We start from the raw sequence: 26,891 nt of genomic DNA on the forward strand, positions 1-26,891 counted from the left end.
CTTTTACAATCCTTGAATGGGTTGGTTACAGTTTTAGAATATTCACATTTTATGTAATGACTTACCCGCAATTTGAGGAATTGGTTTAGGCCACGGATGTACTAAAGCGGTAGGCCTTTGGTCGGAGTCAGATCGTTCTGTTGTTCTTAAGCCTTGTGCCGATGTTTCAAGACACTTGTCATCTGAAATAATCACTATGCTGTTGTCTAAGACATCATAGGAAAAAGATTCTATTAGTATTCCGAGTTATACATTTCATCTTAAAACAATGTTCTGTGAGACATAATGAAAATATCTAATGCTGATTGATTTCGATTTCCTAGACACTACTGCCAGATATGTATAGTCTGACCTTGTTCTGTAATTAAATGTATCAAATTAAACTTTATATATCTGTTTCCATCTATAAGTAAATAGAACAAGATATTCTTTCTAATTATATTATTCTAATATTAATATTATTCATGACATTCAATCTAATACACATAAATGAAATGATTCAAGTTCGTGAAAATGTGTTAAGTTCTCACCTGTAGAAAGGTCCGTGATCTCTAAAAGTTAGATTGGAGAACGTAGAAGTTCTGTACCCTCTGTCAGATCCTCTAAGTTGTGAAACCACTTGGGAGACCCAACGATTTATGAAACATTTTTTTTAAATAATAATTTCAAATAATCAATAGACTAAAAACAAATTAAACTTTATTTATAAACATTTTTATAATAATAATTTCAAATAATCAATAGACTAAAAACAAATTAAACTTTATTTATAAACATTTTTAAAATAATAATTTCAAATAATCAATAGACTAAAAACAAATTAAACTTTATTTATAAACATTTTTAAAATAATAATTTCAAATAATCAATGGACTAAAAACAAATTAAACTTTATTTATAAACATTTTTAAAATAATAATTTCAAATAATCAATAGACTAAAAACAAATTAAACTTTATTTATAAACATTTTTAAAATAATAATTTCAAATAATCAATAGACTAAAAACAAAGTAAATTTTATTTTTATAAAACATTTTTAAAATAATAATTTGAAATAATCAATAGACTAAAAACAAATTAAACTTTATTTTTATAAACATTGGGTTTGTGCACGTGTGTGTGTGTGTGTGTGTGTGTCAAGGTAAGGGTTAAGGGTTGTATGTGTGTGGGTAATTGTGGGGTGACTATGGAATACGTAACCTTCAGGAGATAAACTTATAACGTCTATGTTTTATCAGTAGAAACATACTTGTCCATATGTTTATGTACGTAGGTGTGTCACGTACTGACGGTTTGTGCACGTGTGTGTGTGTCACGTAGTGACGGTTTGTGCACGTGTGTGTGTGTGTGTGTGTCACGTACTGACGGTTTGTGCACGTGTGTGTGTCACGTACTGACGGTTTGTGCACGTGTGTGTGTGTGTGTCACGTAGTGACGGTTTGTGCACGTGTGTGTGTGTGTGTGTGTCACGTACTGACGGTTTGTGCACGTGTGTGTGTGTGTGTGTCACGTACTGACGGTTTGTGCACGTGTGTGTGTCACGTACTGACGGTTTGTACACGTGTGTGTGTGTGTGTCACGTACTGACGGTTTGTGCACGTGTGTGTGTGTGTGTGTGTCACGTACTGACGGTTTGTGCACGTGTGTGTGTGTGTGTGTGTCACGTACTGACGGTTTGTGCACGTGTGTGTGTGTGTGTCACGTACTGACGGTTTGTGCACGTGTGTGTGTCACGTACTGACGGTTTGTACACGTGTGTGTGTGTGTGTCACGTACTGATGGTTTGTGCACGTGTGTGTGTGTGTGTCACGTACTGACGGTTTGTGCACGTGTGTGTGTCACGTACTGACGGTTTGTACACGCGTGTGTGTGTGTGTCACGTACTGACGGTTTGTGCACGTGTGTGTGTCACGTACTGACAGTTTGTGCACGTGTGTGTGTGTGTCATGTACTGACAGTTTGTGCACGTGTGTGTGTGTGTGTGTGTGTGTCACGTACTGACAGTTTGTGCACGTGTGTGTGTGTGTGTCATGTACTGACGGTTTGTGCACGTGTGTGTGTGTGTGTGTCACGTACTGACGGTTTGTGCACGTGTGTGTGTGTGTGTCACGTACTGACGGTTTGTGCACGTGTGTGTGTGTGTGTGTCACGTACTGACGGTTTGTGCACGTGTGTGTGTGTGTGTCACGTACTGACGGTTTGTGCACGTGTGTGTGTCACGTACTGACGGTTTGTACACGTGTGTGTGTGTGTGTCACGTACTGACGGTTTGTGCACGTGTGTGTGTGTGTGTCACGTACTGACGGTTTGTGCACGTGTGTGTGTCACGTACTGACGGTTTGTACACGCGTGTGTGTGTGTGTCATGTACTGACGGTTTGTGCACGTGTGTGTGTCACGTACTGACAGTTTGTGCACGTGTGTGTGTGTGTCATGTACTGACAGTTTGTGCACGTGTGTGTGTGTGTGTGTGTGTGTGTGTGTCACGTACTGACAGTTTGTGCACGTGTGTGTGTGTGTGTGTGTGTCATGTACTGACGGTCTGTGCACGTGTGTGTGTGTGTGTCACGTACTGACGGTTTGTGCACGTGTGTGTGTGTGTGTGTCACGTACTGACGGTTTGTGCACGTGTGTGTGTGTGTGTGTGTCACGTACTGACGGTTTGTGCACGTGTGTGTGTGTGTGTGTGTGTCACGTACTGACGGTTTGTGCACGTGTGTGTGTGTGTGTGTGTGTCACGTACTGACGGTTTGTGCACGTGTGTGTGTGTGTGTGTCATGTACTGACGGTTTGTACACGCGCGTGTGTGTGTGTGTGTCACGTACTGACGGTTTGTGCACGTGTGTGTGTGTGTGTCACGTACTGACGGTTTGTACACGTGTGTGTGTGTGTGTGTCACGTCCTGACGGTTTGTGCACGTGTGTGTGTGTGTGTGTCACGTACTGACGGTTTGTACACGTGTGTGTGTGTGTGTGTCACGTACTGTCGGTTTGTGCACGTGTGTGTGTGTGTGTCACGTACTGACGGTTTGTACACGTGTGTGTGTGTGTGTGTCACGTCCTGACGGTTTGTGCACGTGTGTGTGTGTGTGTGTCACGTACTGACGGTTTGTACACGTGTGTGTGTGTGTGTGTCACGTACTGTCGGTTTGTGCACGTGTGTGTGTGTGTGTCACGTACTGACGGTTTGTGCACGTGTGTGTGTGTGTGTCACGTACTGACGGTTTGTGCACGTGTGTGTGTGTGTGTGTGTCACGTACTGACGGTTTGTGCACGTGTGTGTGTGTGTCACGTACTGACGGTTTGTACACGCGCGTGTGTGTGTGTGTGTGTCATGTACTGACGGTTTGTACACGTGTGTGTGTGTCACGTACTGACGGTTTGTGCACGTGTGTGTGTGTGTGTCACGTACTGACGGTTTGTGCATGTGTGTGTGTGTGTGTGTGTGTCACGTACTGACGGTTTGTGCACGTGTGTGTGTCACGTACTGACGGTTTGTACACGCGTGTGTGTGTGTGTCATGTACTGACGGTTTGTACACGTGTGTGTGTGTCACGTACTGACGGTTTGTGCACGTGTGTGTGTCACGTACTGACGGTTTGTACACGTGTGTGTGTGTCACGTACTGACGGTTTGTGCACGTGTGTGTGTGTGTCACGTACTGACGGTTTGTACACGTGTGTGTGTGTGTGTGTGTGTCACGTACTGACGGTTTGTACACGTGTGTGTGTGTCACGTACTGACGGTTTGTGCACGTGTGTGTGTGTGTGTCACGTACTGACGGTTTGTGCACGTGTGTGTGTGTGTGTGTGTCACGTACTGACGGTTTGTACACGTGTGTGTGTGTGTGTGTGTCACGTACTGACGGTTTGTACACGTGTGTGTGTGTGTCACGTACTGACGGTTTGTGCACTTGTGTGTGTGTGTGTGTGTCACGTACTGACGGTTTGTGCGCATGTGTGTGTGTATGTGTCACGTACTGACGGTTTGTGCACGTGTGTGTGTGTGTGTCACGTACTGACGGTTTGTGCGCATGTGTGTTTGTGTATGTGTCACGTACTGACGGTTTGTGCACGTGTGTGTGTGTGTGTGTGTGTGTCACGTACTGACGGTTTGTGCGCATGTGTGTGTGTGTATGTGTCACGTACTGACGGTTTGTGCACGTGTGTGTGTGTGTGTGTGTGTGTCACGTACTGACGGTTTGTGCACGTGTGTGTGTGTGTGTGTCACGTACTGACGGTTTGTGCGCATGTGTGTGTGTGTGTATGTGTGTGTGTGATTAAGATTCTGATAACTAAGGGAATATGTAACCCCACCCCATCAATCAACCTCATCGGATGAAAGGGGGGCGGGATATTGTGACGGATACGTTTGTCTGATTGGTTGAAAAGGAGGCGGGATAATGTGACGGATACGTTTTTCTGATTGGCTGTCAGACCTGTCAAAATCGGTTTGATGAAATATACATAATAATTCTCTCTCTTACAATAAAAAAGTAAAGAAATAAATGAAGGCAGTAAATCTCCCCTTGTGTTGGCTCTGCCATTATCTGAAGATTACTTAAGGCAATGGAATTATAAGGTTTTATTAGAGTATTCTGTGATTTTGAGAGATTTTGATGATCAGCATCATCCACATTAATGTCTCTCTATTTATCTGAGTTAGAAATCCCTCACAGCATTTAAATATGAGCCTCATTGTATTCTCTTCACTTGACTTCTCTGTTCACACTAACACTGGGGAAATAATCCCTGATTCACTCCTGTTCTGTTGGCTATATTTCTAGTTATTAATGTCTTTGTATTACCTCATGTAATTATTTCATAACTTTGTCTGCTGTCGTCTTTTATAAAATGTGTCAGCACTCCTCCTTGTTTTAATGATGATGTAATGCACAAGAGACATTTTGACTGCAACTATTCTTCTATTCAGCTACACTTATAGTCACTGATTAGCATAATTATAGAATTACTTACATTTTATGTAAAAAAAAAGAGTCTCTTCTGTGGCTTTAAGGAAAAAGAAAAAATCCTCTATCATGGCTTTACTGTATGAAGTCATGTTTTTGCTCTCAAAAAAAATGCAGATGTTCAGATGGTGGTTCAGGATCTGTGCAGGATCCATAAAATACCATGTAAAATTAGCAGTTAGTGTTTCTACACTTCAATCCAGTCAGGAATTTTGTTACATAAACATACTGAATATCAGCCGAGTAAGAAAACATACTACTGTAACATCTTGTATTAAATGTATTTATTAAATATTGTATTAAATATTATTTATTAAAAATATTACACACTGCTTATGTTGTAAAGTGAAAAGCAGCTCTGACTCCTTCATCATTTCATACCAACAGCAAAACCCACACCGACTGTGAGAGTGAATCCTCAGAGCTCCGTCTACACTGGAGACACCGTCACTCTGAGCTGTGAGCTGCAGCAGGAGACTGGATGGGAGTTTCTCTGGTACAGAAATAATCAGTTACAGAGTCTGAACAGTGAACAAGAGAACACACTTAAAGTGACAGTCGTTAATGCAGGAGAAAGAGAGTACAAGTGTCAAGCAATCAGGGGAAACTACTCCACATGGAACAGAGACTATTACAACGGCTACTCCTTCACAAAGTGCAGTAATCCTGTCAAGATTACAGTGAGAGGTATGTCATGATTTTTTTCTCTTTTGATCACAGGTTTGTTAAAAGGGGTTAGATAAAATATTGCTTTATTATTGTAATTACTTATCATTACTTATCGTAGCAGCAAATTTTCACCGGAGAAAGCTATGACGGACTATTGCAGTGCTTGATGCGTAAGGGACCGTCTGAAAATTCCACCGACTGGGTTTAAAACGACCAATATATTTTAATTAAAGTGACTTTTACCATATAAAATAACACACTGTCAGACTGTAAAGCTTGTATTAGTCATAGTGATTTACTACTGGTGACATTTATCCAATACCTTATTTCATATATGCACAGTACACAATTATGTTTATAAACATTGACTTACTACAGGTGAAAAAAGGGTTTTTTCATGTTCCAAAGGTTGTAGTACCTTCCTAATGGCCAGACAGACTTACTACAGATAAAATTTTCACAATATCGCCCTCACTGTTCTTAGCAGAAATTTATACTAATACCCCCTTAAATGAAAATTCTAGAATCGCCCCTGTTAACAACATATTTCTACAGAATATTCTTTTAGATATGTACATTTTCATGATTTGTTAACACAGTTTTTTTGTTTGTTTGTTTTTTGTTTTTCTGAACTCAACTTACATAATTTTTGTTGTTCAGATAACATGATATTTTGAGTTTCTGTAGATTGATCATACTTTACATTAACTCATATTTTTAATTTCTTTGAACCCAATTTTGTAAGGCAAACAGGTTACATCCGCTTTTACGTTAAACCAACAATTAATTTTTCAGCATAATTTGTGTGCTCATGTGTGCATGGTCCTCATAACCCCTAGTAAATGTTCCCACTAAGATGGAAATACCTGTTTGTTTGTTAAATATTGTAAATATTTATTTATTCCATGCCATTCCATGCCTGCTATGAGGAATCAACCTTGTAAAACATACAGAATATTGTTTTTTGTACATTACAAAATGCATAGTTACATTATGTTATGGTAGGTTTAGGGGTAGGGTTAGTGTAGGGGGATAGAATATACAGTTTAAAAACCATTATGCCTATGGAGAGTCGCCCATAAAACTTTGAAACACGTGTGTTTGTGTGTGTAGATGTAGACTATATTGCCAAAAGTATTCGCTCACCCATCCAAATAATCAGAATCAGGTGTTCCAATCACTTCCATGGCCACAGGTGTATAAAATCAAGCACCTAGGCATGCAGACTGTTTTTACAAACATTTGTGAAAGAATGGGTCGCTCTCAGGAGCTCAGTGAATTCCAGCGTGGAACTGTGATAGGATGCCACCTGTGCAACAAATCCAGTCGTGAAATTTCCTCGCTCCTAAATATTCCACAGTCAACTGTCAGCTGTATTATAAGAACGTGGAAGTGTTTGGGAACGACAGCAACTCAGCCACGAAGTGGTAGGCCACGTAAACTGACGGAGCGGGGTCAGCGGATGCTGAGGCGCATAGTGCGAAGAGGTCGCCAACTTTCTGCAGAGTCAATCGCTACAGACCTCCAAACTTCATGTGGCCTTCAGATGAGCTCAAGAACAGTGCGCAGAGAGCTTCATGGAATGGGTTTCCATGGCCGAGCAGCTGCATCCAAGCCATACATCACCAAGTGCAATGCAAAGCGTCGGATGCAGTGGTGTAAAGCACGCCGCCACTGGACTCTAGAGCAGTGGAGACGCGTTCTCTGGAGTGACCAATCACGCTTCTCCATCTGGCAATCTGATGGACGAGTCTGGGTTTGGCGGTTGCCAGGAGAACGGTACTTGTCTGACTGCATTGTGCCAAGTGTAAAGTTTGGTGGAGGGGGGATTATGGTGTGGGGTTGTTTTTCAGGAGCTGGGCTTGGCCCCTTAGTTCCAGTGAAAGGAACTCTGAATGCTTCAGCATACCAAGACATTTTGGACAATTCCATGCTCCCAACTTTGTGGGAACAGTTTGGAGCTGGCCCCTTCCTCTTCCAACATGACTGTGCACCAGTGACCAAAGCAAGGTCCATAAAGACATGGATGACAGAGTCTGGTGTGGAGGAACTTGACTGGCCTGCACAGAGTCCTGACCTCAACCCGATAGAACACCTTTGGGATGAATTAGAGCGGAGACTGAGAGCCAGGCCTTCTCGTCCAACATCAGTGTGTGACCTCACAAATGCGCTTCTGGAAGAATGGTCAAAAATTCCCATAAACACACTCCTAAACCTTGTGGACAGCCTTCCCAGAAGAGTTGAAGCTGTTATAGCTGCAAAGGGTGGACCGACGTCATATTGAACCCTATGGATTAGGAATGGGATGTCACTTAAGTTCATATGCGAGTCAAGGCAGGTGAGCGAATACTTTTGGCAATATAGTGTATGTGAGAAATGGCATTAATTGTGAACGTCTTGTGTTTAACTCCGTCAATGACTTGGAGTTCGTAGGGCTAAAAATAATTTTATCTCCTCAAATGTCATTTATTATCATAGGTATGTACAGACCTCTCACTGAAAATGATATATTTTATAAAAAACTGGCGGATATTTTAAAGGAATGTGACCATAACAAAGAAATAATCCTTATGGGTGACTTCAGTTTAAACTGGGAGGATAAACTAAAGAGGAAAAAACTGAAAACTTTTGTAGATAGGTATCTTTTAAATCAGATAATTAAAGGACCCACAAGAACTGCTAAAACCTCTAGATCACAGATAGACCTAATATTCGCAAACAAACCTGAAAGGATAATAAAGAGTTATAATTTGATCACTGGGTTATCTGATCACAATTTAACCTCTGTTGCTCGGAAACTGACAAAAAATAGATTTAGAAACGTTACAACAGCTTCCACTAAGGTTTTCTGTGGTATACCTAAAGGACAGCTACTTGAGTTCAATGAGGAAATAGACAGTTTAAAGTGGGATATGATAGTATCTTCTCAGGATTTAGAGCATGGTTGTAACACATTCATCAACAGGATTAATTTTGTAAGGGATAAATTCAATGTAAAAATTCAGAAAAAAGTCAAAAATAAAAATATTTTACCCTGGTTTAATGAAAATTTACTGAAGCTGATGAAGAACAGGGACTCGATAGGCTTTGTTATAAAGGTCTGCGAAATAAAGTTATTCGAGAGTTGAGAGCAGCCAAATCAAATTATTATCTTCAGCAATTGAGTGAAGCAAAAGGAAAAATGTTAATAGTCTTTTACAGAAGGAGATAATTTCTCCAGGGGATCTTAAGAGGAAAGTTCAAGATAATTTAATTATAGATGACTATTGCGACTAATTTTAATGATTACTTTATTAATTCTGTTAATGTACTGGGGGAAAAATTTGCAAAAAAGGAAATAAATATTGTGCCACTTGACACTGATAGTCAAAGTTTTAACTTAGCCATGACTAATGAAATGCAGGTTAACAAAGTTATCGCTTCATTAAGAAATACTAAATGTAGGGATGTTCATCAATTTGACACCAAGTTTTTAAAACTCACAAAGATATTTTAGCTCCTGTTATTTCTTATTTAAGTATAGTGTTTTACCTACTGCATGGAAGCAGGCCATTGTTTCTCCTATCTTTAAATCAGGGGATCACATTGAGGTTAGTAAGACCTATCAGCATACTCCCATTAGTGTCTAAGGTTGCAGAGGAGATTGTCTTGGAACAATTGACATCTTATCTTAATACAGCTAAGACTGGTTTACACTGTATGCAGTTTGGTTTCAGATAAATCATTCTACTGAAACAGCTACTTTACATTTTACAGAGCAAATTAAATCTAGGCTTGATAAAGGTGGAACAGTTGGTGCTACATTCTTAGATTTGCGTAAAGCCTTTGACACAGTTATTATTTCTCTCTAAACTATCCAATTTCCAATTTTCATCTGGAGCCTTAGCATGGATTTCCTCATATTTATCAAAAAGACAGAAATGTGTAAAAATTAACGGGGTTCATTCTAGTAATTTAAACTGTAAAATGGGTGTACCCCTAGGATCAATATTAGGCCCTTTACTATTTAGTCTGTACATTAATGACCTTCCGCCGCAGTGTGAAGGGATACAGGTGCAAATGTATGCCGACGATACTGTTTTTACACATGATACTAATTTTTACACATGCGAGAACAGCAGTGTTAGCGGCTGAGAGGTTAAAAGTCGCTATGGAAAGGATTACACCGTGGTTAGAGCAATCATGCCTCACCTTGAACACCGCTAAAACAAAAGGGATGTTTTTTTCTAAAACGAATATTTGTTGCTCCAATGTAGATACCTCTATAAATGGGGAAAAGATAGAAATTGTCACAGAGTTTAATTATCTTGGTTTAATGTTGGATTCAAAGCTTAGCTTCAAAAAGCATGTAAAGAAACTATATAAAATATAACTTGATAAATTTCAGACAAATTAGACAATGTCTTCCCACTGACGTAGCTACGACTCTCATGCATGCTACAATTTTTTATCATTTGTCATATTGTGTGACATGTTGGGGTCAAGCAGGAGAAACAGTTACTAAACCTTTAAGATCTCTTTATAAACAGACTTTAAAAACTTTGGACAAAAAGCCTAACCAGTATCACCACTGTAGGGTTTTGGAGAAATATAATTTTTTTGAGTTTTGATAATTTTAGACTTTTTACAAATTTGTGTATGGTATATAAAATTCTAAATGGTTTGGCCCCTCCCATACTTCGTGTTTTTGTGTACCTTCGCTCTGCAGATTTTTTAAGATCTACTAGATTTTCTTTTAGTAGTGATTGTGTTGTTCCTTTTCGTCACTCTGCTTTCGGATTATCATCTTTCTCAGTGAAGGCTATTACTCGGTGGAACATGTTACCTGAAGACATAAGGATGTGCACATCTACTGACCTTTTCAAACTAAAACTAAAATTTTATCTAAAATCAACTCAAGTCTGTAAACACTGATATGATTGTGGTTTTAATGGACCTCATTTTTATCCTTTTATTGTGGCTCTGATAGGATGTGTATATGTATCACTAGATCGTATGTGTTTGTTACTTTGTTTTTTTATGTTTGTAATTACCTGCCAAGGGACCATGGATGAAAATTAGCCTTTTGGCTAAATTCGGTACGATGCATTAAATGGAAGCGTTTATGTTTATCATTGTACATGGTCCCTTTTCAAATGAACCTCAATAAAAAAAATAAAATAAAATAAAAAAAAACACCAAAGAGTCGGGCTGTGAAGGTTACAGATGCTCATGCTAAACATGCTCCCACCATCTGTCCACTTTAGAAGTATGAAAAGTTACCCATTTCAACAATGTCTTAAATTAACCACTGCTGAGCACAACTGTTTTTATACTATTATAAAAACTAGACAATGTCTAGTAATTAAAATTAAAAAATGATAATCACAACATATATTTTTTCACAGCAGCATACACAAATAATATTAACCCCTATAACAATGGGTGTTCACATTATTTTGTCCAACCCCTGTATTTGTAAATTAGCTGATAGTGTTAATAAAAGCAAACTGCTGCATTAAGTATTGCACTATTACTCTATTACACTATTATATTATCATTATAGACCATGGCAACAAATTCATCATGGCAATTTGTGCTCTATTATTCTACAGCAAGACCTAAACCAGTGGCATGCATAGATCCTGATAATCAGGTGTTCGGTGGAGAGACCGTCACTCTGAGATGTGACATACAGGATGAAAGTGTCTCTAGCTGGCAGTACAGCTGGTATAAAGATGCTTCACACAGTCCTGTCAGTAGTGGACAGGTGTACAGAATCAGTGGTGTTGAAGTGACCCACACAGGTAAATACACCTGTAGAGGAGCAGAGAGAGGAGGTTCACGCTCCTCACACTCCAGTGATGCTGTTACACTGACTGTATCAGGTGAGTCTGTGGGTGTTTTTATTTCTTATTTAATATGTTAACATTATTTTCTAGGGTTCAGATTTTGAGCTGTCAGTAACTGAGTCCCTGATTCTTTAATGTTGACTTTCACTTCCGTGTCTAGTAGACACCAATTTCTTTCACAAGAATCATCATTATGTCTTTTTCAGTAGTATCTGGGTTTTATATTAAGTTTGCAGTATAATTGTGGTGAGTTAGTCTAATTAATAGAACAACATGAACATTAAGAAAGAAGGCAGTAAATCTCACCTTGTGTTGGCTCTGCCATTATGTGATTTATTAGAAGGTATTTTGAGGCATTGGATTTGGATGATTTTGATGATCAGCATCATCCACATCAATCTCTGCCTCAACACCTGAGGTTGAAATCTCTGATGAGACTTAAATATGACCCTCATTATCTTATCTTCATTTGAATACTTGATAATAATTTAGCATATAGTTTATAATATTATATAACACCTGTCTGCAATGACTTTACTGTATGAAGTCATGTTTTTGCTCACTTTTAAAGAGACACATATGTTCATATGGTGGTGCAGGATTAGTGCAGGATCCATGAAATAACAATCTCAAATCAGTAAATACAGTGTTTCTACACTTCAATCTAATCATGGATTTTGTTCCATAGAAAATATACCGAATACCAGCCGTGTAAGAAAACAACTGTAACATCTTGTATCAAATATTAAATATAAATGTTTGTTTTAGACACAAAGCATCTGTTAGACACAGTGAATCTACTGCTTATGTTGTAAAGTGAAAAGCAGCTCTGACTCCTTCATCATTTCATACCAACAGCAAAACCCACACCGACTGTGAGAGTGAATCCTCAGAGCTCCGTCTACACTGGAGACACCGTCACTCTGAGCTGTGAGCTGCAGCAGGGGACTGGATGGGGGTTTCTCTGGTACAGAAATAATCAGTTACAGAATCTGAACAGTGAACAAGAGAACACACTTAAAGTGACAGTCGTTAATGCAGGAGAAAGAGAGTACAAGTGTCAAGCAACCAGGGGAAACTACTCCACAGAGTTCAGTGATCCTGTCAAGATTACAGTGAGAGGTATGTCATCATTTTTTCCTCTTTTCATCACACGTGTTAGAAGGGGTAAGAAAAAATATTGCTTAATTATTGTAATTCCTTGTTATTGCAGAATGTTTAAAATAATTGTGAAATACATATGTTTAAAAGTATTTCCCACAGTAGCTTGATGATAATCAAGTCAGGTGATTAAGCTGGCCAGGGCATTTGTTTTTTCAGTGATTACAATTTTGCAAAGAAAAAAAGGAGGACATTAAACCAACACAAGATGAGCATTATTTTGTCTTGGTCAAGAGCTGGCTTTTTTGCAGTGGCTTTGTTTGCATTACCAGCACTTCCAGACAGCCCATGAGTGGCCAACGTCTCCCATACAAACACTGCTCTCCAAAATTTTGTCACAATTGGTCTGATGATATTCAAGTCAGGTGATTGAGCTGGCCAGGGAATTTGTTAAAGTTCATACTGGCGCTTCTCACACCAAGACTTAACTGTTTTGGCTGAGTGTATGGGCACATAAACATCTTAACAAATGGCATAATTGTTTGAAACAACATTTGGATCGTAGCATGAACCTGATCACTCAGTTAATTTCCAAATACTTGGTGGCAGTAACATGACCATGTAGACTAATGATGGGGCCAGCGGAATAACAAGATTATAGCTGCCCAAATTTTCACAGATCCACCCCCATGTTTGACAGTTGGAACCAGACAGTCCAAGTTGTTCGCTTTCCTGTTGGTTCTTCGTACATAAACTTGACCTGCTGTTAGGAGTAATATAAATGATGATTCATCAGATCATATCACTCATTTCCAGTCTTCAGCTGTCCAGGTTTTATGATCATGACACCATCTTTTTTGCATTTTTGCATTGGTGTCTGTGATTAAGGCTTTGTGAAGTTCTCTGCAGACTGTTTTTTGTGGAAACAGGGTCTTTAAGGTGGATATTAAGTTCTACTCTCACTTTTGCTGCAGTAGTTCTGTGTTGTTTGGACACAATGTGTTCAACAGTCACTGTCAGTAACTTTGAATTCTGGCCACTATTCTTCTTCTCTGATGAAGTCCTGTCATGCTTTCTATACACAGTCATAATCATGGACACTGTTGTTCTTGAAACACCAAAGAGTTGGGCTGTAAATGTTACAGATACTCCTGCTAAACATGCTCCCACCATCTCCCCCCTTTAGAAGTATGAAAAGTTAACCATTTCAACAATGTCTTAAATGAACCACTGCTGAAAAAAATGTAAAATATCTGTAATAAACTAAACAGTCTTCTTCCAGTTATACATTTTAACAATCTTACAGATTTACAGTACATCCAAAATTCCTTTTCAAAAACAGAAAACAATGGCTTTGTTTTAAGGTACTTACAATTATGAATATAAAATTTGTCAAAAATGAAGATAATATTCAGTACAAATTTAGTATGTACATCTTCCATTAATAAACCAAAAATTATATCATTTTTAGAAAATTGAGAAGACAGCTTGATTGAAGCTTTAAGCCACTCGAATGTATCAGATCAAAAGGCTTTACTGAATGAAAAGGATAAATGTACAGTCCTTCAATATCAACTTCACGAAAGGTACAATTATTGGATGGATAGATATCGTTAAAAATTTGATAGTGTACTTCCTTGGCTTGGGGGGTTTGTAAGAACAATCGTTGTGTCTGTAGACTGTCAGTTGTACATTTTGGAATCCAACTTTGACAAAACACAAAATTACATACAATAGTTTTTACACACAAATTACACACGAGCAAATTAAAAATAGAATGTTGCATTTCCAGAAGACAATGTGAGTGTGATTGCATATGTTATGCTTAAACTAGTGTAAGACACGCTCAAATAACATTTAAAAGCTAAAGTCACAGATTAAAAAGTTTAAGGTAGTTTATGTGGCTGTAGAGTAAGAATTCAAGCTGTAGGACCAGTTTAAAGACGATGCGACCTTAAAAAACCTCTTCCCTTACTCTAGCTCACGCTCACACGTCTCACACACACACACACACAGTAGTGGTCTGAAGTCCTTGAAAAATACTGTAGCGAAATTAGCTCAAAATTTAAATACTTAAGTGTAATTATAACTGGGGGTTACAAATGGGGGTTTTAGAACTAACTGTTAGAGAATCAATAACACAATTATTTGATTTGTTCGTCCAGCGAACAGATGGTATAATTATATATTAATTCCAGGGAAAGTTATCTTCCTGGCCAAGAAAGAATAACTACTTTATAAAGTACTAGCTGTAATTTAGCACGTAGCAAGAGCAATGTTCAGGGACCCCGAAATTGTGAGCAAAGCACAGAGACAATCACTCGTGAATAAAATGCATTTAATAAAACAGAAACACACAACACATACTAACTACGACACACGTACATAAAAGACAGGTTAAGGATTATAGAGAGAGAATAAGGAGGTATAGAGAGATAGAGAGTAAGGGAATACGGAGGAAATCAGAACGAGAGAGAGAAGGAGATAAGGAAATAGAGAAGAGATCAAATATGACAAGTTTCAAATCGAGTTTTGGTTAGGATTCGCCTTAATAAAGGGGCTTCAGCTTAAAATTGCACATCTAAAATAATTAGTAACTTTTACTTGCATTGGTTCAAAATATGGAGTCTAAACGAACTAGTGTGTGCGCTGGGAACAGTTTAAAGACGATGCATCCAACCTCTTCCCTCACTCTAGCTGACATCACACACACACACACACACACACACACACACACAAGTGGTCTGAAGTCCGTAACGCATTTAAAAATTCATATAAAATAAACTATAATACTTATCAGCATGAAACGTAATAGCACAACATGAGCAACATTTTAGCGTTGGAACCATATAAAAGCCATACATGCTTAAACTACTGCAAAAAATTCTCAGATAATAAATACAAACTAAAGTTACAGCTAAAATATGAAGTCTAAACGAACTAGTGTGTGCGCTAGGCAGCATTTTAGCGTTGGAGCCATCTTTCTACCTATTATCATTTAAGCGATATGTTCCGTAAACTATTGCAAGAAATTCTGAAATAATATATAAATACAACCCTGAGCGGGTTTCAAACCCCAGGTCTCCCACGGGGGAGGCAGGCACTTAACCAATGTACCTTACAGCAGTGTGACTTATAAGCAAGTTGAAACATGCTTTATACAACTCACTGCACAGCACCTAGCGCAAGCCTCCGTTACATACACTATATTGCCAAAAGTATTCGCTCACCCATCCAAATAATCAGAATCAGGTGTTCCAATCACTTCCATGGCCACAGGTGTATAAAATCAAGCACCTAGGCATGCAGACTGTTTTTACAAACATTTGTGAAAGAATGGATCGCTCTCAGGAGCTCAGTGAATTCCAGCGTGGAACTGTGATAGGATGCCACCTGTGCAACAAATCCAGTCGTGAAATTTCCTCGCTCCTAAATATTCCACAGTCAACTGTCAGCTGTATTATAAGAACGTGGAAGTGTTTGGGAACGACAGCAACTCAGCCACGAAGTGGTAGGCCACGTAAACTGACGGAGCAGGGTCAGCGGATGCTGAGGCGCATAGTGCGAAGAGGTCGCCAACTTTCTGCAGTATCAATCGCTACAGACCTCCAAACTTCATGTGGCCTTCAGATTAGCTCAAGAACAGTGCGCAGAGAGCTTCATGGAATGGGTTTCCATGGCCGAGCAGCTGCATCCAAGCCATACATCACCAAGTGCAATGCAAAGCGTCGGATGCAGTGGTGTAAAGCACGCCGCCACTGGACTCTAGAGCAGTGGAGACGCGTTCTCTGGTGTGACGAATCGCGCTTCTCCATCTGGCAATCTGATGGACGAGTCTGGGTTTGGCGGTTGCCAGGAGAACGGTACTTGTCTGACTGCATTGTGCCAGGTGTAAAGTTTGGTGGAGGGGGGATTATGGTGTGGGGTTGTTTTTCAGGAGCTGGGCTTGGCCCCTTGGTTCCAGTGAAAGGAACTCTGAATGCTTCAGCATACCAAGACATTTTGGACAATTCCATGCTCCCAACTTTGTGGGAACAGTTTGGAGCTGGCCCCTTCCTCTTCCAACATGACTGTGCATCAGTGACCAAAGCAAGGTCCATAAAGACATGGATGACAGAGTCTGGTGTGGATGAACTTGACTGGCCTGCACAGAGTCCTGACCTCAACCCGATAGAACACCTTTGGGATGAATTAGAGCGGAGACTGAGAGCCAGGCCTTCTCGTCCAACATCAGTGTGTGACCTCACAAATGCGCTTCTGGAAGAATGGTCAAAAATTCCCATAAACACACTCCTAAACCTTGTGGACAGCCTTCCCAGAAGAGTTGAAGCTGTTATAGCTGCAAAGGGTGGATCGACGTCATATTGAACCCTATGGATTAGGAATGGGATGTCACTTAAGTTCATATGCGAGTCAAGGCAGGTGAGAGAATACTTTTGGCAATATAGTGTATATAAAAACTTTACATGCTTAAACTAAACACTAACTAAAGTTACAGTTAAAATATGAAGTCTAAACGAACTAGCATGTGTGCTCTGCTTAAATGTCAGTTTAAAGACGATACAACTTTAAAAAAACAAACCTCTTCACTCACTCTAACTGATGTCACACACACACACACACACACACACAATAGCGGTCTGAAGTCCGTGAAAAATACATTTAAAAATCCATATAAAAAACTATAATACTTATCCGCATGAAAAGTAATAGCACACCTAAGCAGCATTTTAACGCTGTAAGCATGTTTCTAGCTATTATAGTATTATGGGGCACTCTACTAAATAAGCTAAGCTGTAGCTTATAACACTACTGAGATCAGTGGAGTAATGTTTTACATGCTTGTTTACGACATCTACTTGTTTATGGCACCTACCGAAAATACCCGGGAAAGACCGAACTGTACAGAAACCAGGAAGTGAAGTCCGTAAAAATGCATTTACAAATTAATATAAAATAAACTACAACACGTATCAACATGAAAAGTAATAGCACATATAAGCACAACATGGGCAACATTTTAGCGTTGGAACCATGTTTCTAGCTATTACCGTTTAGGACTAGTAGCGAGTCCAGTAACTGGAATAATAATAATAAATAGTGACAATAACAAGAGTGCGATTGCTTACGCTAGCCCACTAATTTTCGAATGTTACGAATTACATACGATTATTTTTGACAGTGATTTTATTCTGTATAACTTTCTGTTTTCTGACATGTAAAACTTTTCAGGACAAAGGAGTTTATGTTGTGCTGTTTTCCTGTAATATGAAAGCTGCATTTTTTTAAATATATATTGTAGAGTAGATATATATTGTAGATAAATATTAACATGGTTGAGGTAGTGCAATAAGTAGTGAACAATATAAGTGTGTGTGTGTGTGTGTGTGTGTCCACACAGGTGAGAGAGAGAGTGTGTGTGTGTGTGTGTGTGAGAGAGTCCTGGGTGTTGAGAAGCCTAATGGCTTGAGGAAAGAAACTGTTACACAGTCTGGTTGTGAGGGCCTGAATGCTCCGATACCTCCGGCACATCCGAGATGGGGCAGTTCCCAAACCAGGCAGTGATGCAGCTGCTCAGGATGCTCTCAGTGGTCCCTCTGTAGAACACAGCCAGGATAGGGGGATGGAGATGGGCTTTCCTCAGCCTCCTCAGGAAGTAGAGACACTGCTGGGCTTTCTTGGTGATGGAGCTGGTGTTGAGTGACCAGGTGAAGTTCTGTGCCAGATGAACAGCAAGGAATTTGGTGCTCTTGATGATCTCCACAGAGGATCTGTTGATGGACAGTGCAGAATGGTCACTCTGTGCTCTCCTGAAGTCAACAACCATCTCTTTAGTCTTGTCGATGTTCAGGGAGAGGTTGTCGGCTCTACACCATGCTGTTAGCCACTGCACCTCCTCTCTGTATGCTGACTCGTCGTTCTTGCTGAAGAGACCCACCACGGTCGTGTCATTGGCGAACTTGACGATGTGGTTGGAGCTGTGCATTGCTGCAGAGTCAGCAGAGTGAACAGCAGTGGACTGAGCACACAGCCCTGAGGCGCTCCAGTGCTCAGTGTGGTGGTGCTGGAGATACTGTTCCCGATCCGGACTGACTGAGGTCTCCCAGTCAGGAAATCCAGGATCCAGTTGCAGAGAGAGGGGTTCAGGCCCAGGAGACTCAGCTTCTCAATCAGCTGCTGAGGGATGATTGCACACTCTGCACACTTCCTGAGCACTCTGCTGGGAATGTTGTCCGGTCCAACAGACTTCCATGGGTTAACTCTGCATAGAGGTCTCTTCACGTCAGCTGTGGTGAGACAGAGCACCTGGTCCTCTGTAGAAGGGGTGTTCAAATGCAGGTGTGGTAAAATTGTGGCCTAATAACAGGATAAATGATATTGTGTGAATTATTTGATAGAGGACATTTATGGTTAAACTGACAGAAACGGACAGGTTGAGAGAGAGAGAGAGAGAGAGAGAGAGAGAGAGCATTAATATCCAAAAATAAGGTCACGGTATCAAACAGGTGGTTTGGGAAAAAGTGCAAATAGGTCTAAGCAATTAAGTATATTGTCCTCCCTTACTCTTGGGGAAAAAAAATACAGGCCAGGTAACCACATCCCTACAATATAAAAATGAATAAACAGAGCATCACTTGAACAAACAAAGTACATAAAAAGGTGAACTCAGCACATCACAGCAACTGCATCACAGCAGTGTAGCACACAATGATCAGCACATCACAAACAGGCAGAGAAGTGAAGTGAAGTGAAGTGAAGCCCTCCCTCCCTGTCCAGTTGTGTTTGTCTTGGTGTGGAGGTGAGTGGTGATGAACAAAAGGCTAAGCTAAATGGGCTTCGAATTTACAGCTACTTATCCAAAAGACAAAAGGCAAATATAGTTAATTTGTCTTGCTAACATCCATGACTCATGAGCTACCATGTAAGAAGTTATAATGTTTAGCTAAGGCAATATATCTTGGGCATACTTAACGGAGAAATGACAGCTGAATACAGTAAAATTAATAACGTCATCAAAATCGCCACATTGACATGCAGATCAAGCGTTAAGTAATTAAAATGTGCTAATTTGCATACATTTGTCATAAACCATTGCAGACGAATAGGATAAACAAAATAACTAAAGTATATCACCACAGAACTTTCCCAGTTATTAGTTAATGACTTACATCAAGAGACTTTTCTTTGAAATGTTAGGTTAAAATATACAGATTGTATTGGTTAATTTAGAAAAAATCGACATAAGCAAGCAGATGATGGTAGTAGGCTTAAAACAAACACCTTGGGAAATTTCCTTTCCATAGAGCAAAAGATGACATGGATGCAAAATAGACCAACATCTGAAAATTGACCAGTACATGAAGTTTCCTGCCTTAAACAATAACTTCAGAATTTTGATCTCAGGCTCTTCATCGAATAACTATTCATTCTATTATTAATGTTGTATGCTGATAGCTCTTAACAGCCCTCCCTCAAATGTGAAACAATCTTCTTGTCAACATCAGTTTGTTTGTGTGTGTGTGTGTTGTGTGTGCTTGTAAAATCAACACATTATTAGTGAAAATATGTCCCTCTCCTTTGTGCAGTCATTTATTCCAAATATATACTTGAAACTAGTCGCACAGAAAACAAGCACATTGTGGCTTAGTTTCCTTTGTTGTTGCCTGTTCCTGTGATAAGATTAGTGAATGCTGAAGAAGACCATGGTCTTGTCGGAACTCAGAGCCCCCTCAGAGTGGACATATCACCGGGTGCAATTTTAGTTTGTGTCTATTTCTCTTAGTATTCCATAATCTTACCCAATGAACTCACTAAACTATCAAAAACTTAGTCAGCAGATGAGAAGAAGCAGGTTTCTTTATTCAGCCATGCAGTCAACAACATGCATTTCTGAAGAGAGCAGCTGGTCTGAAAAACCCCAAGAAATTCCCCTCTACTTATACCTCCTTTTTCCTAATTTAAATATTTCCAGCAATTTCCCATTATATTCAATGTTTGGCTACTTTAATCCCTCCTTCCTTAATTTACATACTTTTACTATTTCCCATTATTTTCTTATTTGTCCCGATACCGCCCCTAAATTGAGATCTTCCTCCCCTTGATGACGTCAGTTTTTCTCCTCTCAAGTTCCCCTTATTTTTAGGCTAATTTGGACATTTTTAAGAAAAATAGCACTTACTTATAAGCGCCCACTTCCTTATCAACTTCATTTGACCGCAACCTTTCAAGTTGCTCACACAGATCATCTTGGCCTCACACGCTGCCTTACACAGATCATCTTGACCTCGCACTCTTCCTTACACAGATCTTGACCTCACACGCTGCCTTACACAAATCATCTTGACCTCACACGCTTCCTTACACAGATCTTGACCTCACACGCTTCCTTACACAAATCATCTTGACCTCACACGCTTCCTTACACAGATCTTGACCTCACACGCTTCCTTACACAAATCATCTTGACCTCACACGCTGCCTTACACAGATCATCTTGACCTCGCACTCTTCCTTACACAGATCTTGACCTCACACGCTTCCTTACACAAATCATCTTGACCTCACACGCTTCCTTACACAGATCTTGACCTCACACGCTTCCTTACACAGATCATCTTGACCTCACACGCTTCCTTACACAGATCTTGACCTCACACGCTGCCTTTCACAGATCATCTTGAACTCGCATGCTTCCTTCCATTGCGATGTGTAAGTACCCTGACCTCTATGTCACCTTGACATTTCACTAAGTGATTGATCTTAGGTGCAGTTCTTTTTTTAATATAAGTAAGCCTTGCCATTAGACTGCTTCACATCCTCCGCGCTTCATTGCCATTTAGTTACCGATGTTCCAATGCTGTTGATTACCATAGATCAGGTCACAATGCCCTAACAGCCTACCACTGTCATGTCACAGTAACCTAGCTTACTGCCCACACTGTCTTCTCCAATCTTTGTACACATCATGGGCCCTGAGCCTTTAAGCGTTTCATTGCCTTTTCTTGTTGCCTGCTAAGCCTTGTTTACGATTACATAGTCACACGATATGCATCTCACTCATTCCATTCCATATTCCCTCTAGCTCAGTTAGCCCGCCGTGCTATCTTCCGAAGAAGTCCCAGGGGTGCTCTGCGATGCTACCGCCAGTATCAGCTGTCTTGCCTGGCCATTGAGCTTACTGGTTTCCTGGAACACCTATCTGAAACCTCTATTCCCAAGTCTCCCCACCTTGCTCATCATATCGTGAGACACCATCTGTCTTGATCAGAGCACCCAGTTTCACACCAAAACCTGTGACCAATCCACCCAGACCTTCTACTGGCATTGGACACGCACCACTTCTCAAGGCGTCCAGACTGAAGACTTCCCTATTGAGATCTCTCCTGATGATTCTTCCTCTGACACCTCTTCAACTCCCAGCTCTCCTGACATTCCCCAACCTTCTCCTGGCTTTGTGCCTTTGTCCTACAGTACTCCTTCTTCCCCTATCTTTTCACCTCCAGTTTCCCTCACTGATTACTCTCCCACTTCTTCTCAGAAACCTGAGGTCCCTTCTTCTTCTACTGACCCTACGGTCCCACTGATCCCATTGGACAGGCTGACTGATCTGTAACTCCTGACATTTCAATAAATTTCTCTTTTCCTTCTTCTAGTCTCAGTGTGGTTATTACACTAGTACACTAATATTAATGGTTATGCATGATTATTATAAATTTGCATTATTCAAAGCCAGCTACTACTCAATAGCTAAATAATTTTTTGATAGATAAACACAACTTTTAGGTAAAGTATTGCTAATTTAAAACAAAGCAGTCTCCATGTGAAATGATTATTCTGTAAACATCTGTTGAAAAATGAAACAACATGAAACAATTGGAGTGTGAGGGAATTAAAATAAAATGGTAAGTCGTTTTTTTTTTTTAAATAAATAAATATGAAAAGCGCCCTTTTTTGCACTTGAGCCCCACAAAATGTCTGTGCACATTACTGTTTTTTTGCTGTGATGTTCATGGTTTTATTCATTCAAAATGAGGACATGTATTTTACTGGAGTAACATTTTAAATAGTTTATCTCTACTTTTACTCAAGTGCGAATGTGTACTTGTGTACACCACTGGCTGTAATGCCATCACTGTCATTAAATTTAGTATAATTGCATGTTTAATGGTATGTTGGTGGATAAAGCAAAATCTGATTGAAAGCTGATAGCCATTAAACAGAATTACAGTGATGTTCTAGGTCTATTAAGTGCATTGTTTTATGATTTACAAACATTTCAAAGTCCAGGGGTGAAGATCCAGTGCAACCTTACCTAAAACATTTCCCCAAGACACTTCACTTCTTCTCCTCATTATTATTATTATTATTATTATTAATATTATTATTATTATTATCAAAAATTATTGAAAGATTAACTTTATCTTACTGTTCTCTGTTGTGAAAGAATGAAGGCAGGTTAGAACCAGCAGAACCAGCGGGAGAAAAAGATTGCTGATGGTGATGAGGAAGATGATGAAGATTATGTCGATGGTCAGGAGCATAATGGAATTAGTGCAAAGATCACCCCATTCTTCAGAGAGGAGTGAGAGAGTGTGGTTTGGGTGTTTAAGTAATAAAAAATGTTCACTTTGACTAAGAGACAAAACGAAAGAAAACCCCACCTCTTTCACCCAGCTGAGGTTTTCATTAAAAACTGCAGCTGGGTGAAAGAGGCGGGGATTTCTTTTCTTTTTTTCTTAGGCGGGTTTCCAGTGAAAGAGATGGATTGTTTTGTTTTGTTTTTTCTTCAATTTAGCTCTGAGTCAAAGAGAAATATTTCTGTCACTTAAACACCCAATCCACACTCCCCCACTTCTCTCACTATATAAAATGAAGAGTGAAGTGAAATCTGCAATAATACCATTCTGCTCCTGACCATCATCATCACCATCATCAATCATGTTCTCTCGTTCTTTCCTGCTGGTTCTGCTGGTTCTCGCAGTTTGTCACACTGTTACAGTAAAATACTGAGTGATGTGGTGTGATGAAGCAGAGTTACTGTTACCACTGTAAAGTTGATGATTTTCCTGTAACAGCATGTCCCCAAGTGTTTTATTACTCTTTTATTCAACTTGTACCACAGCACTTTTCCAACAGTTACAATTTTTATTTATTAAAAAAAGACATTTCATACGTTTTTTCTGTTTATAATTACATTTAATGTGTGTGAAACAAGTTAGTTCCTGTTCTCACTTGCGTTCTAGTTTCTATAAACAGTTGTTCCTCACAAGCCTCTCTTTATTCTTTCTTCAAGCATATGTTTAAAGTGTTGAATCTGGAGACTCCTTCCATAAATGTTACCTAAATGTCTCCTTAAAGAAAACTTAATTATATTAATGTTCACACATATTTTTAAATCACTTTATGTGCCGCACCAGCTATACTTGTCCCTGTGAATGAGCTGTTGCTATGGAAACAATTAGACTCAATTAGTATTAATATAAACCTGCACTACTGTCAGAGCTGCTGTTATAGAAAACTAATCAACACCTTCTGACCAATCAGAGTCCAGAATTCAACTGTGACATAATACAGTTTAATAGCTACAACAGTCTGCATCTGATACTAGATATAAAAGTGTCTAATATTTTCTTATTGAACATTTAATCACAAAACTAAATGCAGAAATGTTTTCACACAGATTATAATCCAAATGGACCAGAGACGTGCTGTGTCGGATTTCAGAATAAATCAATCCCTGTAAGAGTCATTGCATCGTATAGAGTAACAGATCTTCAGTGTACAAAACATGGAGTCATGTAAGTTTTCAGACCCTTGTTTATTTATTCAATTAAATTTAATTAATAAAAACGTTAGTATTTTCATGTCTATTGTTTCTTTATGGTTATGTGTAACAGAATCTAACTTTATATTATCTTGGAGGTTTGGGGCGTGTCAGAGTGTCTGATTTTCTGATTTTATTACAGTTTCACACTGATGTAAATCTTCTCTCTCCTCTGCAGCTTTACCCTGAAGAACGGTGGTCAGCGGTGTGGAGATCCCAGTGTCGAGTGGGTGAAGGATCGCATGGACAATATTAACCAGCGTCTGTTTAACAACTAGATCAATTCTATAGAGAGTGTTTAAATCCTCTCCACATTAAGTAATGAATATTTATTTTATAAAATGCCTTTTTTACATAATCAGGAGGACAGGACAGGAGGAATAAATCTTTTTGCTATAAATGTACAATCTGATTTTTTTCTATAATCTGCTGAAATTAATTCATTCACTTATTACATTTCTCTGCTTTAAAATAAAATCATGTTGGTTGGATTCATACACTTTAAAATGTTTATATCCCAACATTAATATATGAATATCTGTAACATATACACATAGGGCTGATCAGTGTGTTTGTTTCATTCTGTGGATTTTTTTCTCTCATGTATGTAAAATTGTGTTTGATTTGTTTCTGTCTTCATGCAGAATTGAATCATGCTTTTCTCTCTAAGTATTATCTCATTTTTTGGTCCAAATGATACTTTTTCAATTCTTTTTTTTTATTCTTTCTCTCTTACTAGTGCTTTGAATTGTCACAAAATAGTAGAAGAATGAAGGTCAGTAAATAATCTCTGGATTATGAGACGTGTTTGTGGTTAATGCACCAAGTGGTCAGTATGTTATAGCCGTGTTATAGAACTCCTCAATGCACATCCCCTCCCCAAACACACCAAAATACCTCATATCCCTTATAGCCCCACAAAAATATATAAAATAAGTTATAAATGATTGCATAGTAGTACAAACAACTGTTTACTGTCTCTTTATGAATAAGCATTAAAAAGATACATTTACAGTTAAAGCCATGTGAGTATAAGAAAAAGAGAAAATTAGTCAAAAAAGGGTGTAAAGTGTGAAGTAACTCCAACTTTTCTTGACTATAAAAGTGATATTTTATCTTATGAACATTGTCCATTATGAGAATAAATGGCAATGAATAATTTGCCAGCCAATAGACTTGAGCGACTTCTCAAGCAAGTTCTCAAAATGGGGATGGAGGGTGAACCTTTCTCTAATAATTAATTAGTTAATTAATAACAAAATTTCTTTTACAAAGTGTTACAGTTATTGTTAATGAATTATTTACAGTTCCATTTATTTTTCTGTTAGTATAGCAATAATCATGCCAGGATATTGTTAGTTTAATACAGTAGTATGTATATTTGTATGGTTTTATATATGAATATGTAACAGGGGAAAAGAAGGAACTGATTATGAATTGTGCCAAAATGCTTTTTTAGTTGTGAAATAGTTTTATTATGTATGTTGTTTATATGTACAATGTATATTTTTTTATGTAATACATGTGAGAAGAGGGGACATAGCGACACCCACAGGCAATGAAAGAGAAAAGCGAGTTGCATCAACCATTCTCTCATCAGTTCCAGCTGAACTGTAGAGGGGAATGGCAGGTATAATCTCTCTTCAGTTAAATATATCACTTTAAGGATGTGTTCAGTACACTTGTTTCAGATTAGATTGTAGTGGATAATGTGTATCCACTTTGTTTGTTTTCATGTGTATGATTTTTCCTAAATCAGTTTTTTGACCAGATGAGCAGCATTTATGTCTGTTTGGTGTTCTTATGTGTATCTATATAACTATTCCATTCTGGCTGAACTGTTGAGGGGAATGGTAGTTCTGTGACCAGATGAGCAGCGTTTATGACCGTTTGATTTGTTTGCATCTCAATTTTAGTCTTACTTGATCTTAGTGCCGCATTCGACACTATAAATCACAATATTCTTGTAGATCGCTTACAAAAAATCCCACAGGTATTCAGGGACAGGCATTAAAATGGTTTAGATCCTACCTGTCTGATCTATACCATTTTGTAGATTTAAATGGAGAACTGTCCGGTGTAGTGCCAGTGAAATACGGGGTCCCACAAGTACATATCCATTCTGCAGTACAAACCTGCAGAAAGGATATATCACACTCTCTGGTGTTTAGAATAATTTATAATCACACTCTCCAGGGTCACCCAAATGCTTTTTGAGTCTGGTTCCTCTCAAGGTTTCTTACTCCTACCATCTAAGGGAGTTTTTCCTTGCCACAGTCACCACAGGCTTGCTCATTAGGGATGATTTTGTCTAACATCTAGGACTTTTTACACTATATTTAATTGAAATTGAATTGAAGTTCTTAAGTTCTTATGTTTATCCTCATTAAACACAATATGTGCATTAACTCAACAAACAAGCCAACTGTGGTCTTTTCTGGGAGAATCTGACACATGAACAAGAAGGGGTTAAATATATATTTATGTATACGGGTTA

The 26,891-nt window shown here is 38.9% G+C and overlaps 1 protein-coding gene across 7 annotated transcripts in view; it reads left to right on the forward strand.

Annotated features, from left to right (window-relative positions):
• Nucleotides 1–25,498, forward strand: part of LOC131355885 (carcinoembryonic antigen-related cell adhesion molecule 5-like) — a 58,135-nt gene extending 32,637 nt beyond the window's left edge. For 5 of the 7 annotated variants that reach the window (XM_058394441.1, XM_058394442.1, XM_058394445.1 and 2 more), the window contains 5 exons: nt 5,357–5,656; nt 11,233–11,505; nt 12,328–12,591; nt 24,251–24,368; nt 24,573–25,498. In XM_058394441.1, coding sequence (XP_058250424.1) covers nt 5,357–5,656; nt 11,233–11,505; nt 12,328–12,591; nt 24,251–24,368; nt 24,573–24,672 — 1,055 coding nt within the window. In that variant the 3' untranslated portion in view covers nt 24,673–25,498. Of the gene's footprint in view, nt 1–5,356; nt 5,657–11,232; nt 11,506–12,327; nt 12,592–21,652; nt 23,125–24,250; nt 24,369–24,572 lie in introns of those variants that run through there. The other 2 variants (XM_058394443.1, XM_058394447.1) reach the window with 2 other exon arrangements.
• The last annotated feature ends 1,393 nt before the right edge of the window (nt 25,499–26,891 follow it).

Source organism: Hemibagrus wyckioides, linkage group LG07 (assembly GCF_019097595.1).
Source record: "Hemibagrus wyckioides isolate EC202008001 linkage group LG07, SWU_Hwy_1.0, whole genome shotgun sequence".
NCBI classification, from domain to species: Eukaryota; Metazoa; Chordata; class Actinopteri; order Siluriformes; family Bagridae; genus Hemibagrus; species Hemibagrus wyckioides.